The sequence below is a fragment of the Eulemur rufifrons genome, chromosome 2 (assembly GCF_041146395.1).
Source record: "Eulemur rufifrons isolate Redbay chromosome 2, OSU_ERuf_1, whole genome shotgun sequence".
NCBI classification, from domain to species: domain Eukaryota; kingdom Metazoa; phylum Chordata; class Mammalia; order Primates; family Lemuridae; genus Eulemur; species Eulemur rufifrons.
The window spans coordinates 57,731,653-57,748,181 of record NC_090984.1 but is presented as its reverse complement, the minus strand read 5'-3'; the positions used below and the strand labels follow the sequence as shown (position 1 = coordinate 57,748,181).

Below are 16,529 nucleotides of genomic sequence, written 5' to 3'. Positions count from 1 at the left end.
CTCTCTCTCTCTCTCCTCCTCCCAGTGGTGTAGGTGTGGAAGTGGAAGAATGGGGAAACTTTTATTTTTACTGTATAATTTCTGTAATATTTTTAAAATTAAAATAATCTAAAGTAAAAAATTCTGATTAGAAAAGATACTCCAGATAAAGAAAGCAATACAAGCAAAAGTGTACTGGTAGTAGAAATGCAAGGCACTTGCAGCCAAATTTTCCTTAATGATCAATCCATTATCCTTCTTCCCTCAGTCCTATAGGCCAGGGCCACACTTACTTCTCAGTAAAAATCCAGCTGACGTTATTGCAACTGTCATGTGTTTTTTTCCTCTATACATTGCTTTTTACCCTCACATCCCGTATCACCCAACATGCATATTTTTGTGTTTCATAATTTCTGGCAAAAGGTTGTGATTATTTTAATGATTCCCTTTGTGATTTGACCGTGAATTCCTAAATCCCTAAATCCCTAAATCCCCAAACATCAAAATTTCTAATAGTGGCCAGTGTAACCAGGAGTTTCCATCCTAATTCATTTATTTTCTTGGTTCTATAACATCTAGGATGGTTCTATAGTGTTAGTGTGCCAGGAATCTGCGACTGCAGGACCTAAGAATTTACTGTTTAGCAGGCAAAAGGTATGTAATTTGAGTTAAAATCTATTATACTGAAAATCTTCCCTCATGCTCCTATCATCACTAGCCACCTTCAGGATGAGTATTTAATACTAATTGTAGTCTTTTTCAGTAGTATCTTATATTGTCTATGCAATATTACATCAATTATATAAATCAAACAATATGTTTTAAAAAGCTTTTAACTGGCTAAATTAATAGTGTTTGCTTCTTGGTATTGGGAAGATAATAATTTTCTTCAGGTTTTTCATGTTTCTAAAATTCAGCAATAGCATTAATAATTTTGGTAATCATAAACAAATTAAACATGAAAAATTAGTGAAATATTTCTTGAAAAAAATTCATCATTAAAAATTTGCTTTTAATAAAATCTGAGAATTTTCATGTTATACCTAGACAATAACCATTACTTTCAAATAAGTTACATGGATGGTAATTAAGTGGAATTGTTACCTGACACTTAGGTAAACTGTTAAGTAATAATTAAATAGCAAAATGAGAAAAAATTTGAAATTTTTCAATTTTTTATGTAAAAATAAAATAAGAAGTCATAAAACCTATAGATAGGCATACCCATACAAATTCACAGAAAGCTTATTTTTCATAAATATAATTAAGTTCATTGTAGAAAATTAGCAACTCTAAATAAGAAAAAGTCCCAATTGACAATTTATATACATATTTTTGTCTTTACATTTAGTCTAATTTCTTATATAGTTTAGATTTTCTGTGTATAGATTGTATCACATTTTATATATAGTTTGTATCCTGTTTTATTCTTTGATTATATAACCATTTTCTCATGTAAGTAAGCCTATTTTTAAATATCATTTTAACAAAATATTTAAATTTGGGGGTTTTACTTTATATAGTTTCTTGATATTTTAATTGTTACAGAGTATATAATTAATATACTATTTATATTTACATAATTGCCTTAGTTAAGGAATATGTAGATTTTATTATTTTATTTAAGCTAACTTTTATTTAGTTTAAAATTATTTCAATACTTTATTCTTATTGATTTGCCTAAATGACAGTATATAGTTCATAGATTTACAGGAGATATAAACTATAATAAGATGAAGAAAATTTAATAACTGAATTTTAAATCATGTCTTTTTTTTTCTTTTATGAAAATTTATTTCTGTAATTTTCTTTTTTTTTATTTTTATTTTTTGTTTGTTTTTCAGCTCATTATGGGGGTACAAAAGTTCAGGCTATATATATTGTCCATGCCTCTCCATCCCCCCGGGTCTGAGCTTCAATTGTGTCCATTCCCTAGACAGTGCACATCACACTCATCATGTAGGTGTGCACCCATCCCCTCCCCCCACCCCATCCCCCCCAGTCAGAACTTCGAGCGTGTCCATTCCCCAGGCAGTGCGCATTGCACTCATCAAGTAGGTATACACCCATCCCTTCCACCCAGCCCTGACCTCTGTCCGATACCCAATTGGTGTTATTCCCAAATGTGCACTCAGGGAAACCAGTTTGCTGGTGAGTACCTCTGGTGCTTATTTTTCCATTCTTGGGATACTTCACTTAATAGAATGGGTTCCAACTCTCTCCAGGAGAACCAAAGAGATGCCATATCGCCATTATTTCTAATAGCTGAGTAATATTCTATGGTATACATTATGTCTTATTATTATGTCTTAATTCCTCAAAATGCTGCTCTGTGTATGGCACAGATAAGCTGTAGGATCTACTTATTTTATTTATTTATTTTTCTGACACAATTCACAATTGCAAAGATGTGGAAACAACCCAAGTGCCTATCAATACATGAGTGGATTAATAAAATGTGGTATGTGAATACCATAGAGTTCTATTCAGCCACAAAAAACAATGGTGATATAGCACCTCTTGTATTACCTTGGATAGAGCTGGAGCCCATTCTATTAAGTGAAGTAACCCAAGAATGGAGCTGTAGGATTTAAGTGAATAGCAGCTATCATGGGGCCCCACAGTTCTCAGTGGGCTGTCACCCATTTCATCTCATGCAGTAGCACCTTCTAGCCATTGCTCACATGCATAGACAAAATACACACACACCCTAAATTGCCATTTTTTTAACCTCAGAGAAATAGTTTATTTTTTAATAAATTTAATAGGATAGTCAAAAGAGAGTCATTTGAACCATGAATAACCAATTTGTATTTCTATTTAGTTCTCTGTAAGCATAATGTGTACCCATATGCCCACTAATATGATTTAAGATGAGAAATATATTATAGAAAATAATAAACTGAAAAGAAATATGAATATAGTAAACTAAACAGGCATTCAGGAAACATAGTTAGAGGTCAGTAAACTAGCAATAAGCCCGAAGTGGAAGTTGATTCTTTCTCCAGCTATTCACACAGGTTAGATAGAGTCCTATAAGAGTGACCTTGGTGGCAAAGGGTATAGAGATTTCCTTTTTCCAAATAAAACTCTACAGATCTAATGCTCATTCACTGGAATCTTAAATTCTACCTTCAAGTTTTATGTTTTCCCAAAGACTTTTTTTTATTTCAAAAAAAGTAATATCTCAGGAAAACATAACATATTTCTTGAAACTGAATGTGGAAAAGGAGAGAGAAGTAATATAACAATTGATGGAAAAGAGTAATGGACCACACTGAAATGAAAAGCCCAGGACCAGATGACTTCATGCTCTAGTAAATCTTGGCTACTTCATTATTGTCTCAAGGTTGCAGCTGGTGGGAGACTATGTTTACATCAGACAAGGAGGATATAATTTCTCCCAGGTAATCAATCAGGATGGATGTCAGAGAAAATTATCTCTTTTGAAATGAGCAGTCTTGTATTTTATGTGAAATATCTCATACATTTTTAATATTACTAATGCCCCATTGTTTAATTTCTTTCATCTAGGTAGAGCCAGGTCAAATGGATAAAAACCAAACAGAAGTGGTGAGAGAATTTGTCCTGGCAGGCTTCTCACAGACACCGTCCATTGAGGCAGGGCTATTTGTGCTGTTTCTTTTTTTCTATGTGTCCACTTGGGTTGGAAATGTCCTCATCATGGTCACAGTGGCCTCTAATAACTACTTGAATACATCACCCATGTATTTCCTGCTTGGCAACCTCTCATTTCTGGACCTATGTTATTCTACAGTAACTACCCCAAAGCTTCTAGCTGACTTTCTTGATAAAGAAAAACTTATTTCCTATGATCAATGCATTGTGCAGCTTTTTTTCCTGCACCTTGTAGGAGCAGCTGAGATGTTCCTGCTCACAGTGATGGCCTATGATCGCTATGTTGCAATCTGTCGCCCTCTGCACTATACCACTGTCATGAGCCAGGGATTATGTTGTGTGTTGGTAGCTGCCTCCTGGATGGGAGGACTTGTGCACTCCACTGTCCAGACTATTCTCACTATCCACCTGCCCTTTTGTGGGCCAAACCAGGTGGACAACTTCTTTTGCGATGTTCCCCCTGTCATCAAACTTGCCTGTGCAGATACCTTTGTCATTGAATTGCTCATGGTGTCTAACAGTGGGTTGATCTCTACCAGCTCCTTTGTCGTGCTGGTTTCTTCCTACACCACTATCCTGCTCAAGATTCGCTCCAAGGAGGGAAGGCTAAAAGCACTCTCCACCTGTGCCTCCCACCTCATGGTGGTAACACTCTTTTTCGGACCCTGTATTTTCATCTATGCTCGTCCCTTCTCTGTTTTTTCTGTGGACAAGATGGTGTCTGTACTCTACAATGTCATTACTCCCATGTTAAACCCCCTCATCTACACACTTCGGAACACAGAGGTCAAGTCAGCCATATGGAAGCTGTGGGACAGGACTGGACTGACTTGGAAAAAGCAGGAGACGTGAGACATTGAAGTATGTTTTTGAGAGCAGAGAATCCAAGGTTAAACTAATTACTTTTTGAATGATGAGTTAGGAGGTAGTGGCCTAGGTTTTGTTTTTTTAATTATTCTTTCATTAAGTGATAATACCCTTATTTCTGGCTTTATAATTAAATTGCACACTATAAATCAGAAAAAAATTATTTCATCCTGAATTGTTCTGTCATCTGATTTCTCTTTTTAAATTGGACCAAATCTATTTTCTGTTTTTCTATTAGTTGTATTCTTCCATTCTAACTGTTCATCTGATCAAATTTTATTCCATCCACTCTTCCCATTCAGTTTGTTATTGTAGACTGGTGCAAACCACTCTTTCCAAGCTCTCACCACCTTCTTTTCCATCTTGCTACGGGTTTTATTTTCCTTTCAATTTTAACTTATTCTAACTACAGATGGTCCCCAATTTACATGGTTCAAGTTATTTGTTTCTTTTTTTTTTTTTTAATTTGAAGGTGGTACACATTCAGTAGAAACTATACTTCTAGTACCTATACAATTATTCTGTTTTTCACTTTCAGTATAACATTCAATAAATTACATGAGTTATTCAACACTGTTATAAGATAGGCTTTGTGTTAGATGATTTTTCCCAGCTGTAGGCTAATGTCAAGTGTCTGGGCACTTTTAAGGGAGGTAGGCTAAGCTATAACGTTCAATAGGTTAGATGTATTAAACGCATTTTAGACTTACAACATTTTCAACTTATGATGGATTTATCTGGACATAACTCTGTAAGTCAAAGAACATCTGTAGATGTTTACAGTAAACTGAGTAAGGAATTACATGCATTTCTTATTCTCTCTAAATATTAAAAAGGGTATCATTTAGATGTATTAGAGTGAATTAGATTTATATGAATGTATAACAAGCTAAGGAGATAAATCAGCCTTGTCACCTCATCACACCTCTGACTATCATCTAGTAGTATAATTGAAAGAACAGTTACCTAATAGTGTAGGTTAAAACACTCATCTTTGAATTACAAGCCAAGTGGATCTGGACAAATCATTTAAAGTATTGGAGCCTTAATTTTCTCGTCTGTAGTATAAATAAAATGCTGTCTACTTCTCAGTGCTGTTCTGAGGGTGAAAACTGACAATAGATATGAATGTGTCTAGCTTGGTGCCTGCCTCATAGTATGGTTCAAAAACTATTTATTCATTAAAGTTGTGGGTTTTTTTTAATAACCTAAAGTATAGATGGTGAAATTCTAAACTGGTTGATTTACCTTAATGCAGTAACAGTTTTATGTGCCAACACTAGTTTTTGGAGAATATTAGAAAATATATAGAAATGAATTCATGATGTTTTCACCTTTGTCAATTATTGGAAACCATGACCATCAAAGAATCCCTCACTGACATTTTTTGTATCCTTAGAATTATATTAAGACTTAATTCTTAGGCCTGTTTACTGCTTACTGAATCTTTATAACCAAAGATAGGAAAATTAAATTTACATTCATGTTTAGAACAAAGTAGACTCAAATAAAATATAAATCTAAAATATAAATGAAATGTGAATTATTTTCATTTATATAGCTTGTATAGTCAGTGGATTATAGAAATAATTTCAACAACTAATCTGTGTGACAGAGACAGAAGCCAAGAATGTTTGGTCAATTCATTGAAGGCTGAGGTTTTGTCGTTATTATCTTTATATTATTATTATATTATCTTTATGTTTCCATAATTTATGAAAATACATAAAATAAATAAAATAGAGACTAAAAAATTTGTTGAATATATGTGGGATAATTTAATGCCTTCTCTGATGAATACAGTATTGACTATGAAATAAATATTTTAGAGCTATTTTCTTTTCTAATACTTGGAAAGATAACTTGTAAATTTTTCACTGAGACATAGGAAACTGAGAGATGTTACAGAAATAAGAATTGATCAAACTTTTTTTTATAGCTCTTATACTCAATAACAGACATCAAAGCACTTATGGAAATACCACCACTATTGTCATAGAAGTCAGATAAACATCTCAATATTGAGCAGATAATAAAGCAGTCCAATTCATACTAGAAACAACTATAAATAGTGTGACTTCATTTATAGAAACTTGACTATGGAATCAGAAAGGTCTATATTTGAATTTAGTCTGTACTTTAATATCCATACTACCAACAGAGAAGTAATTGAAGATCAAACTCCAGAAGAGTTGAAGCAATTAATAATAAATACATAGTACAGCTGATTTTTCACTAGAGATTAATGTCGAGAGGCTCTCTATTGCTGCTAGACATTTCCCACTAATCAAAAATATATGGAAAAAGTGATATTTAGAATTAAAACACTATTCAACCCTTTGGGGTAGAAAAAGATAAAAAGTACACAAGATAAAAATCACTATTTTTTGAAGTTATTTATTGTTTATCTCTATATCATATATTATCAGAAAGCATAAAATAAAATATGTAAAGGAACAAATATAAGTCCTATAGGATATATTGGAATACATGTCTAAATATATTGGATATATTTATATATCCTATATCCTATAGGATATATTGGAATACATGTCTAAATAGAAAAATAAAAAAAAATATTTGCTCTGGAAATTCTCAGAAAAATAGACATTAAAAAAGGATTGTTTCTGCATATATAAACAAATACTCAGAAATTATTAGCTATTTAAATTGCTTTTTAAAAAATCCTTTCCAAAGACTGCTTTGATGTACAATGCAACATTAAATGCTATGAGAAAAGAAAGGCTGGTTCATATTAGCAGTACTCAGGCACAAAGTTAAGGAATTTATCTATGTCCACACATCTAATGATTGATACATTTAAATTTCATATCCAATATCTAATGTTTCTGTTCAAATAAAATATGAAGCCTCAGATTCAAAAACAATCTCACTAATTTTGACAATTTTAGTTTTTAATAAAAGTACAATCCCTAAAATTTAATTCACTTAACACAACAAATATTTATTTTCTATTCATACCATAATACTAATATGGATTTCATGTTAGCTGTTGATCTCTGTCTATTGTAGTCACTAACAGATTCATGCTAAGAAAGCCTCCACCTCAACATGGAATTCCATTATTGCTAGGGTAGAGGAAAAGGCATATGGTAAATCTCATGCTGACTCTTGAATCTTCTCATATCGCATTGACCAAATGAATTATATCAATAAGTTCAATAATTTGAATAAAATGGAAAAACTTCCTTGAAAAATACAATTATTCAAGGTAGCCAGCAGAAAGCTTAGAAAATCCAAGTAAGGGCTTGGATTTACTAAACATATTAAATCTATTCTTAAAAACCTTCCCATAAAGAAAATTCATATTAGTGAATTCTTTAAGCATGTAAGAAATAACACCAATTTTTTACAATATCATCCTGTGAATAAAGAAATACAGAACAATTTTTATTTTTATTTGTCACCAGCATGTTTTTAATTCTAAAATCTGACAAAGATATTGTAATAAAGGAAAATTAATTATAAAGTTAACCTCATCTATGAGTATTATTAAATAGCCAGAAAACAAAAACAACCAAAATACTCCTCAATAAAAGCATGATTAAACAAATTGTACCACATCTATACTGTAAAAATATTACTCATCAATAAAAAATAATGGATGGTTGATATTGCAATAATGTGGGTGGGTCTCAAGAGCATTATGTTAAGTGAAAAAAAGTCAGTGTCAAAAAGGACCACACTCTATGATTTCATTTACATATCATCCTAAAAAATGACAACATTACAGAGATGGAAAACAGACTAGTGGTTGCCAGAGTTAAGGATGGTGAGGAGGGGCATGAGAGAGATCATTGTCATAATGAAGTCATTGTATATCTTAATTCATGTGGTAGTTACATGAATCTAGCAAGTAACAAAATGGCATAGAATCATACACATACATTGTTCCAATGTTGATTTCCTAGTTTTGATTCTGGATATAGTTATATAAAATATAAGTATTTAGAAAGACTGAATGAAAGTCACATGGGACTTCTACACTATATTTTTCAACACCATCCAACTACATATTTTAAAATAAAAACTTTTAAAAGTCAATTGTATTTCTACACACTAGAAATGTAAAAAATTAAAATGTAATTAAAAGAAAGGCACTAACACTATGATGTATGTAATAGTGTCAAAAAACAATAAATCAAAAATAAAAATAAATTTACTTTTTTCAATTCAATAAGTATAGAAAATTCATTGGATGAAATTCATCAGCCATTTGTGATAAAACACTCAATAGTGAACTAAGGATAAAAATCTACTGGAAATATTATACTTTGTGTGAATTTTTAAGAGTTTGTCCATTAGATGAGGAATGAGCCAAGGATTCCAATTATGCCATTTCTTTTTAAAATTTTGCTAGAATTCCTCTCTGGACAATAGGACAAGGGAAAGTAATAAAAGCTATAAATATTGTAAACAAAGAGGCAAAATTGTCATTTACAGATGACAAGATTACTGCATATCCTATAGAATTTCACTTAAATATGTTCAAGAAAAGAATAATGTATGTTTTGAAAGTGATGATAGTGGCTACCCTTAGTGGGTAGAGATGGAAAGCTCAGTGAGGGAGCGTTTGATGTACTGGCAATGTTTCTCAATCTAAGGGCTCATTACAGGGTGTGTTTACCTAGTAAATTTGTATTGGGCTATATAGTTATTAATTGTGCATTCCTCCAAACATATGTAATTCTTCAGTGAAAAGTTTTACATGTAAATGGTAGAAATGATAAGTAAACTGTTACTTATTTGAATAATAATGAAATAAGTTTTGCTAAGACCAAAACAAAAATAAGACCAGTTTTATTTTGGTAGAAATACTTTCTCCCACTTAATCCCTCCCACCATATACCAGGCTGTTACATGTTTATAAGTGATCATGCCAACTTTTCTGGAAAACAAATTTCTTTCTCTATATAAAAGTGTTACAGAAATAAAAAAGAGAAGATTTTAAAACTTATTTTATAGAACTAGTATATGCTTTATATCATCAAAAGAAAAAAGAATGATAAAATAAAATTATAAAACAATGTCACTAATTACTATGGCTGATGCAAGAGTAATCATTTTTTTTCTTTTTACAAAATGAAGCCAATATTATATTAAAATGTTACTTGACCAAAAGAAATTTATTCCAGGATGATTTATCCAAGAATGGTACAACTTTATAGAATTTCTTAGTGTAATACTATATTAACAGACTGAAGAAGAAAAATTATATTATCTTAATGCATGGGTTTCTGTTCCTATACACCTTACAAATTATATCAATATAATGTCAGAAGGAAATCCTCGAGCAAAATCATAGTAAAGAAATGATATCCCCTGAATGAGTAGGAATATGTAGCATCATGGAAAGCTGGAATTCAGTGAAAAGTCACCTGTCGGATTCGCAGTTTCTTCATAGCTGCTTTCATCTCCTCATTTCTCAATGTGTAGATAAGGGGGTTCAAGAGTGGAGTAAAAATGGTATAAAACACAGACAGGAGCTTGTCCACAGAGAATCTGCTGAAAGGCCACACATAAATGAAAATGCAAGGCCCAAAGAACAGCGTGACTACTGTGATGTGTGCGGAGCACGTGGAGAGTGCTCTGGATGTGCCACCAGCAGCACGCTGTCGGACGGTGAGGAGGATGGCAGTGTAGGAGACCAGGAGGAGCAGAAAGCAGCTCATGGAAAGCAGCCCACTGTCTGAGATCATAAGCACACCCAAGACGTAGGTGTCCATGCAGGCAAGTCTGATCACTAGAGGGAGGTCACAGAAGAAGCTGTCCACCTTATTGGGGCCACAGTAAGGTAAATTCACAGTAAAAGCTACTTGACTGATTGAGTGCACAAATCCAATGACCCATGAAAGCAACACCAGCCTGATGCAAGTCTGCCGACTCATTATAGTCACGTAATGCAAGGGTTTGCATATGGCCACATATCTGTCATAGGCCATGGAAACCAGCAGCACCATCTCAGCCCCGCCAGTAAAGTGCAAGAAGAAGATCTGAGCCATACATCCTCCAAAGGAGATCAGTTTTCGATCACTAAGAAAATCCCTGATCATCTTGGGTGTGGCAAATGAGGCCAACCACATGTCCAGGAAAGATAGGTTTCCCAGCAGGAAGTACATAGGGGAGGAATACAAGTGGGGGTCAGAAATTACAGTGACCACAATGAGGAGGTTACCCAGCATGATGGTGACGTAGATCCCAGAGAAAAATATGAAGAAAATATTTTGGAGATGTCTTGAAGTGCAGAGACCATGCAACACAAATTCTGACACCAAGGAATAATTCTGTAGGGCCATTGTCTCCGGTTTCAGATTTTGCTCTGACTCTATCTAAAGAAAATAAAATTCTGTCATTTGTGACAATGTGTATGCACCTGGAGGACATTATGTTAAGTGAAATAAGCCAGGCAGATCAAAGGATCTCACTTACGTGTGGAATTTTAAAAAGTCAAACTTACAGAACAGGGAGTAAATTGGTGGTTACCAGAGGCTGGGGAATAGGGGGATTAGGGAGAAGTTGGTCAAAGGACAAAGTTTTGGGTTAGACAGGAGGGATAAATTCAAGAGATCTATTGTATAGCATGTGATTGTAGCCAATAGTAATGCATTGTATACTTGAAAATTGATAAGAATAGGTTTTAAATGTTCTCACCACAAAAAAAATGGTAAGTATGTGAGGTAATGCATGTGTTAAGCAGCTTGATTTAGCCATCCATAATGTATACATCATCAAATACATATATATCAAAACATCATGCAGTAAACCATAAATATATATAATTTTTATTTGTCAGTTAGAAAGAAAGAGATAGGAAGGAAGAAATGTAAGCAAAAGTGTTCATTAACTGCTGGGCACATGAAAATGATCAACTAAGTTTATCTCAGTATAATTTTTAACTTGTAAGAGATAATCTAAAATATAGAAGATTCTAAACAAGTCCACACCATCATCAATATTTGCCTTTTTCAGACTTCAGTGTTTCCTTAGGGGCAGTTAGTTGGACATTCTGGAAGACTTCGGCATAGGTGAGAGTTGGAGGAACATTTTTTTCTCCTTTCTATGGCTTTTGTTCACGTGAAAACATGGAATTAATCAAGTGCAGAATATGAACCAAAAATCAAGAGGACTGAGAATTTGAAGATTTTTTGGAGATTCTTTGTATGGTATCATATTCTCCCCATCTGTGTTTATATCATTGCTCAATGGGTAATTAATTGTTCTTAAACATTGGACCAAAAAATTGAAATTAAAGCTTAATTTAAAAAACAATGGCACCATGTAAAACACAGAAAACTACTTATATTTTATCAAGTCTCTCTTTCTCTTTCCCTCTCTCCATTTAGCCACACAAATACAAAACAAAATCTAGCAAAGGCATGCTGGTGGGTGGCTCTATTTATGTATCTAAACACCAATTACTGTGTCTCTCTCCTGAAGCCAAGAAAATAAATAAATTTTCTTCCTTGAGGATAAAATTTAAAGAAGAAAGATCCCTTTAAGCTAAAAAAGCATATTCTGGATATAAAGACCTATTTGGGGGTGATGTACAAATACAGGATAGCTCCCAAATCACGTACTCAAGTTATGTATATTGGTTAGTAATTTTTAAAAGGTATCATTATTGTGTTATATGTTGTAGAAAGTCATTACTCATATTCTCAGATAATGACTTTGAGAAAAATTTGTTCTAAGCAATAGCACAGTTACATAAAGTTTTAATTTAGACCCCTCTCCCTTGGACAGTGGGTGGGAACTGGGGCCAGAAAAACAAAACCACAAAATTTTTAATTTACAGTGTTAATCTCTGCCGTCAGGGAGGACAACATGTAATTGTAGGCCGTGGGACCCTTTCCTTTATCTCGGCCTTCATCAACAATCTGAATAACACCTGATCAATAAATTTACAGATAACAGAAATCTGACAGGATTCACCTATAGAATTCTTCATTCAATAAGCTAGAAATATGGGCTGTAATCAACAAATTAAAGAGAAAGAGTGGGAGATAGAGGAAGAGAAGAAAAAGAGGAATGTAGACTGATACTTGTCAGGCTAACAGAGATACAGAATAGTATCTCATTAATATATTTCTTTATAATTATTTTGCTTTTCATGTATTTATAATGGGAATATATTTTTACTTTTAAGATTTAATAGTAAGAAAATGTTTTTTCCTCAAAAAAAGGATCAGAAAGTTACAATATAATTTGTTGTAATGATTTGATTAAATGAACCAGAAGGAAGATCTGGTTCAGGGTATTTGTATCCTATTCTCCAATTAAAGTTCAGCTCAAGATATCACTTCCTAAAGAGCAATAGTGTTGAGATTTTTCCCATGTTAAACCGGCTTAGAATCTTTCTTTTTTTTTTTTTTGAAACCACTTTATTAAGGTATCATTTACATACCATAAATTCACGGATTTGAAGTGTTTATTCAATGATTTTTAGTTATTTTACCAAGTTATACAACTTGGTTATCTCCATAATGCTTGTTTTGGAATCTTGACAACCTCAAATCCTTCCAGGATGTCCCTTAGCAGTAGTCAGGCTGTCTTCCTCCTTACTCAGTTGCTTACAGACACACTCACTCATTCAGGCTGTATCTATACAACGTTAACACAGTTTTATATCTTCGTAATTCACTATAGAACCCAATCAATATAGAACCCAACAATTAACATAAGTTTTATACAGTTCCTTCAACCCCACAAATTTTTACTATTGCTATTATCATTTTTTTAAATTAGTTGTGTTTGGGTTTAAAAAGCCAGTGATCAAATTAATTTATAGATTTATTATTTATAAACTGACTACCTCTGAGAGGGTTTTAGGATGACTTGCAAAGAAAGAGATATTTTTCAGGACATCTCAACAAGGACCAGAGCATAAAATCTATGCAATAATTTTTGGGAGTATTTTCACGGTTATAAATGAGTGATTGATAAATTCAGCATGTTATTACAAAATGTAGCTCTGAGCTTCCAGATGAAGTAGGATAGGATGTGTAGGTCCCATGGTTAGTTCTTCATGAGAAATAAATTGGAGCCTCGTTTTTTTCACTAAGAGTAAAATATTGTATAAACCTTTTTATAAAGAACATAGAACAGAATTCTTCATGAGCAATTTCACAAAAGATGCATAACTGTCCTTTGTGTGAGCTTTTTTATATTGCTCTTTTATAAAATTGAGGAGTATAATGTGAAAGAATAATTTTGTAAGGCTCCTACAGGGAAATAAAGTAACATATTATAGATGTTAAATATTCTAATAATGTGAACTTGATATAGTGGTAGAATTTTAAAATCTATCTAGAGGAATTAATGGTTATTGTATCTGTTTTAGGCCACTCAGATCGCGCTAGGCTTTTGTCAAGATAATGAAGACTCAAAATCCCCTTTGTTCCTCTTTAATTTATAAAATAAGACAATCATATTACCATTCAATTGCAACACTGATTTGGCAATGAGATGCTACCTATCTTTAGATTTTAAATCTGAAACCAAATGCCCTCATGGGCACAATGGACACAAGCACAAATCAAGAATTCCCAACAAGTTTAGTTAGAGTGCCCTGATGCCATCCTAGCACGAATATTACAGGTCATATAGTTGTACTTTCCTTGGTATTCCTTTCCTCTTTGTGCCCATGAAAAATTTCATATGTAAATCTAAAACATAATTATATCTAATTTAGTGTTTTATAAAGATTAAGTGAATAGAAAGTTGAAATAATCAAATGGAAAACTCAGGAAACAAATATGAAGAAACTCCTAATTTGCTATTGAGTCAAAGATATTCTAAAATTAGATATTGGTGATGGTTCCACCACTTTGTAAATATATTACAACTCATTGAATTGTACACTTAAAATGAGTAAACTTTATGGTATGTAAATTATATTTCAATAATGTTCTTTTGAAAATGGATATTAAAAGAAATGAAATAAAATAGATTAAAATAGAATTGTGATTTCAGAGAACTCCTTATGGATTGCAGAGACTTTTAAAAATTATTAAATGACTGTAAATTTGTAATCAGGAAAAATGAGATACAAACCAATGCTATATTTAAATTAAAATGCAAATACAACTAACAATGACAAAATTTAATTTTAACTGACAAGTTATTATGATGTACTTCAATGATTTATTGTAAAAAAATCATATAATAAATTAGTCCCTATTTGACTTATATCTTACACATGTTTATATATATATCAAAAACTCTTTACTAACCTGTAGTTAAGATGCTCAGTGCTGACACTGAAGATCACCCAATTTGTATTTCACATCTGCTATACTTGAATGGAACTTTTGAACATACATATTTTTATTCCAGAGGTGACTTAATCATTTCTTTCTCCTGCCTCTTAAAAATAACTCAAGAAAAGCATCATTTTAAGAAGCTAGAGAACTTCAGATCTGAGCCTTCCTTGGAGTTAAGATCTAAATATCTATATCCTGTCTCCTATCAATTAAGAATCCCTAATAATGGGCTATGCATGACCAACTGCCATAATGGAGGCTGGGGAATAAATTATCAAAGGGTGGAAATTTGTGGTAATAAATCATGTTTATTTCTCCAGGTGACAAAAGAAGAAAATTTTAAATATCTTCCAGATTATATAAACATAGCTACAATTATTTTAATAATTCAAGCAGAATAATATATACCATAATCCAGTTAATAGAGTATAAAATGTGTTTTTACTTTAATCAAATTAACGAGTTACATACTAAAAATATACTGAAAATGTGTCAACCCTGCACGTTAGTTTATGTAACTTTGAGCATAATGCTTTGGAGAAGACTTATTCCTACTAGAAGCATAAGATTTACACTCATCAAAATATTTGCCTTCTTCAGATTTATATGATCAGGTATGATGAAATCTGGTGCCTGGGTTACTTTGTACATCATTTATAATTGATAGCCTACTTATTTCTCAAAATCATTCAGTTAATGCAGAATTCTTCTGCAAATGGGTTCATACTGATGAAAAATATTCCAGAACATTCAGATGAATGATCATCGCACTTGCAAGTATTCACATGACATTCACTTCCATAATAGATGTAAGAGCATAACCAAATTTATAAGGAATTTCACCACGAAGACAGTATTTGAATGTAGTAAAAAGTCTCAAGTACTATATTGGCATTAGATAATTGTGTTTCACTTAAAATGAGTCACAAAATCATTCTAAGTTCTGTTTCTCTATTTAAAACACACAGATAAGACTTCTGGAAGATGGCAGATGAGAAAAACCACCAGCCAGAGTGTCTCTGCAAGAAGGATAAATTTTAAATGAAAGGGAAAAAAAATAAACAGGCAGACAAACATAGATCGGGTGAGGGTGAGAAGGAAGAGTGCCTGAAACTACAGGAGACTCCACAGGAAGAAGTTGTGGAGCAGAAGTGGAAGGAGAAAGGCATTGGAAGGGTCTAAAACCCAAGAGGCTTGGAGATCAGCAACCAGGGTAAATGGCGCGGTTAAATTTCCCCTCCTTGCATCTCAGTCTGCTGGTGGGCTCCTGAGCCGCTGGACCTACTAATGCCAGTCCAGAGATGGCTGTGGCAAGTAAGCAGTGAGCCTCTTGCAGACAGGGTTGCTGGCTCCCAGCTCCCCCAGAATACCATACCTCCCGCCCCACAGACCCGAGCCAATTGGCAGGTGCCATATGCTTCATTCTCCCCACCCCTCCCCTCCCCACCGCTGCCAAGAGAGACAATTTAGCCACCACCCAGAGGCATTCACAGGGAACGGGACATTTCCTTTTGGGGCCCTAGAGCAGACTGAGGGGTACTCAGACTGTGAGCTACCTACCTGCCAACCCTCCCAGGTGCTGCTTGCCTGGTGACTACAGGAGAGCAGGGCAAATCTGGAGGCAAAGAGACGTTGATCTAACTTGGGCACCCCCTGGGTGACTTGAGACCAGCACTCTTTTCCCTGGCAGGGTCAGGGGTAGATCTCTGGGGCCCAGGTGACAGGTCTGCTGACCAGGTTCCATACACTCAGGTCTCGATC

At 33.5% G+C, this 16,529-nt stretch overlaps 2 protein-coding genes across 2 annotated transcripts; one reads left to right on the top strand and one right to left on the bottom strand.

Moving 5' to 3' along the window:
• The first annotated feature begins 3,528 nt into the window (after positions 1 to 3,528).
• Positions 3,529 to 4,470, top strand: LOC138377495 (olfactory receptor 4Q2). The gene has a single exon (XM_069462446.1). It carries the CDS (start codon positions 3,529 to 3,531, stop codon positions 4,468 to 4,470), a length of 942 nt encoding a protein of 313 aa, XP_069318547.1.
• Positions 4,471 to 9,753: 5,283 nt separating this feature from the next.
• LOC138377494 (olfactory receptor 4K14) lies at positions 9,754 to 14,904 on the bottom strand. Its single transcript, XM_069462430.1, has 3 exons — positions 14,735 to 14,904; positions 11,352 to 11,353; positions 9,754 to 10,825 (listed from the first exon to the last, which is right to left on the bottom strand). The coding sequence occupies exon 3, from the start codon at positions 10,800 to 10,802 to the stop codon at positions 9,870 to 9,872; it is 933 nt and encodes a 310-aa protein (XP_069318531.1). The 5' UTR covers positions 10,803 to 10,825; positions 11,352 to 11,353; positions 14,735 to 14,904; the 3' UTR covers positions 9,754 to 9,869.
• Positions 14,905 to 16,529: the final 1,625 nt, after the last annotated feature.

Coding starts and splice junctions, on each gene's coding strand:
- LOC138377495 (XM_069462446.1), top strand. CDS start 3,529: ATGGATAAAAACCAAACAGAAGTGGTGAGAGAATTTGTCCTGGCAGGC.
- LOC138377494 (XM_069462430.1), bottom strand. CDS start 10,802: ATGGCCCTACAGAATTATTCCTTGGTGTCAGAATTTGTGTTGCATGGT.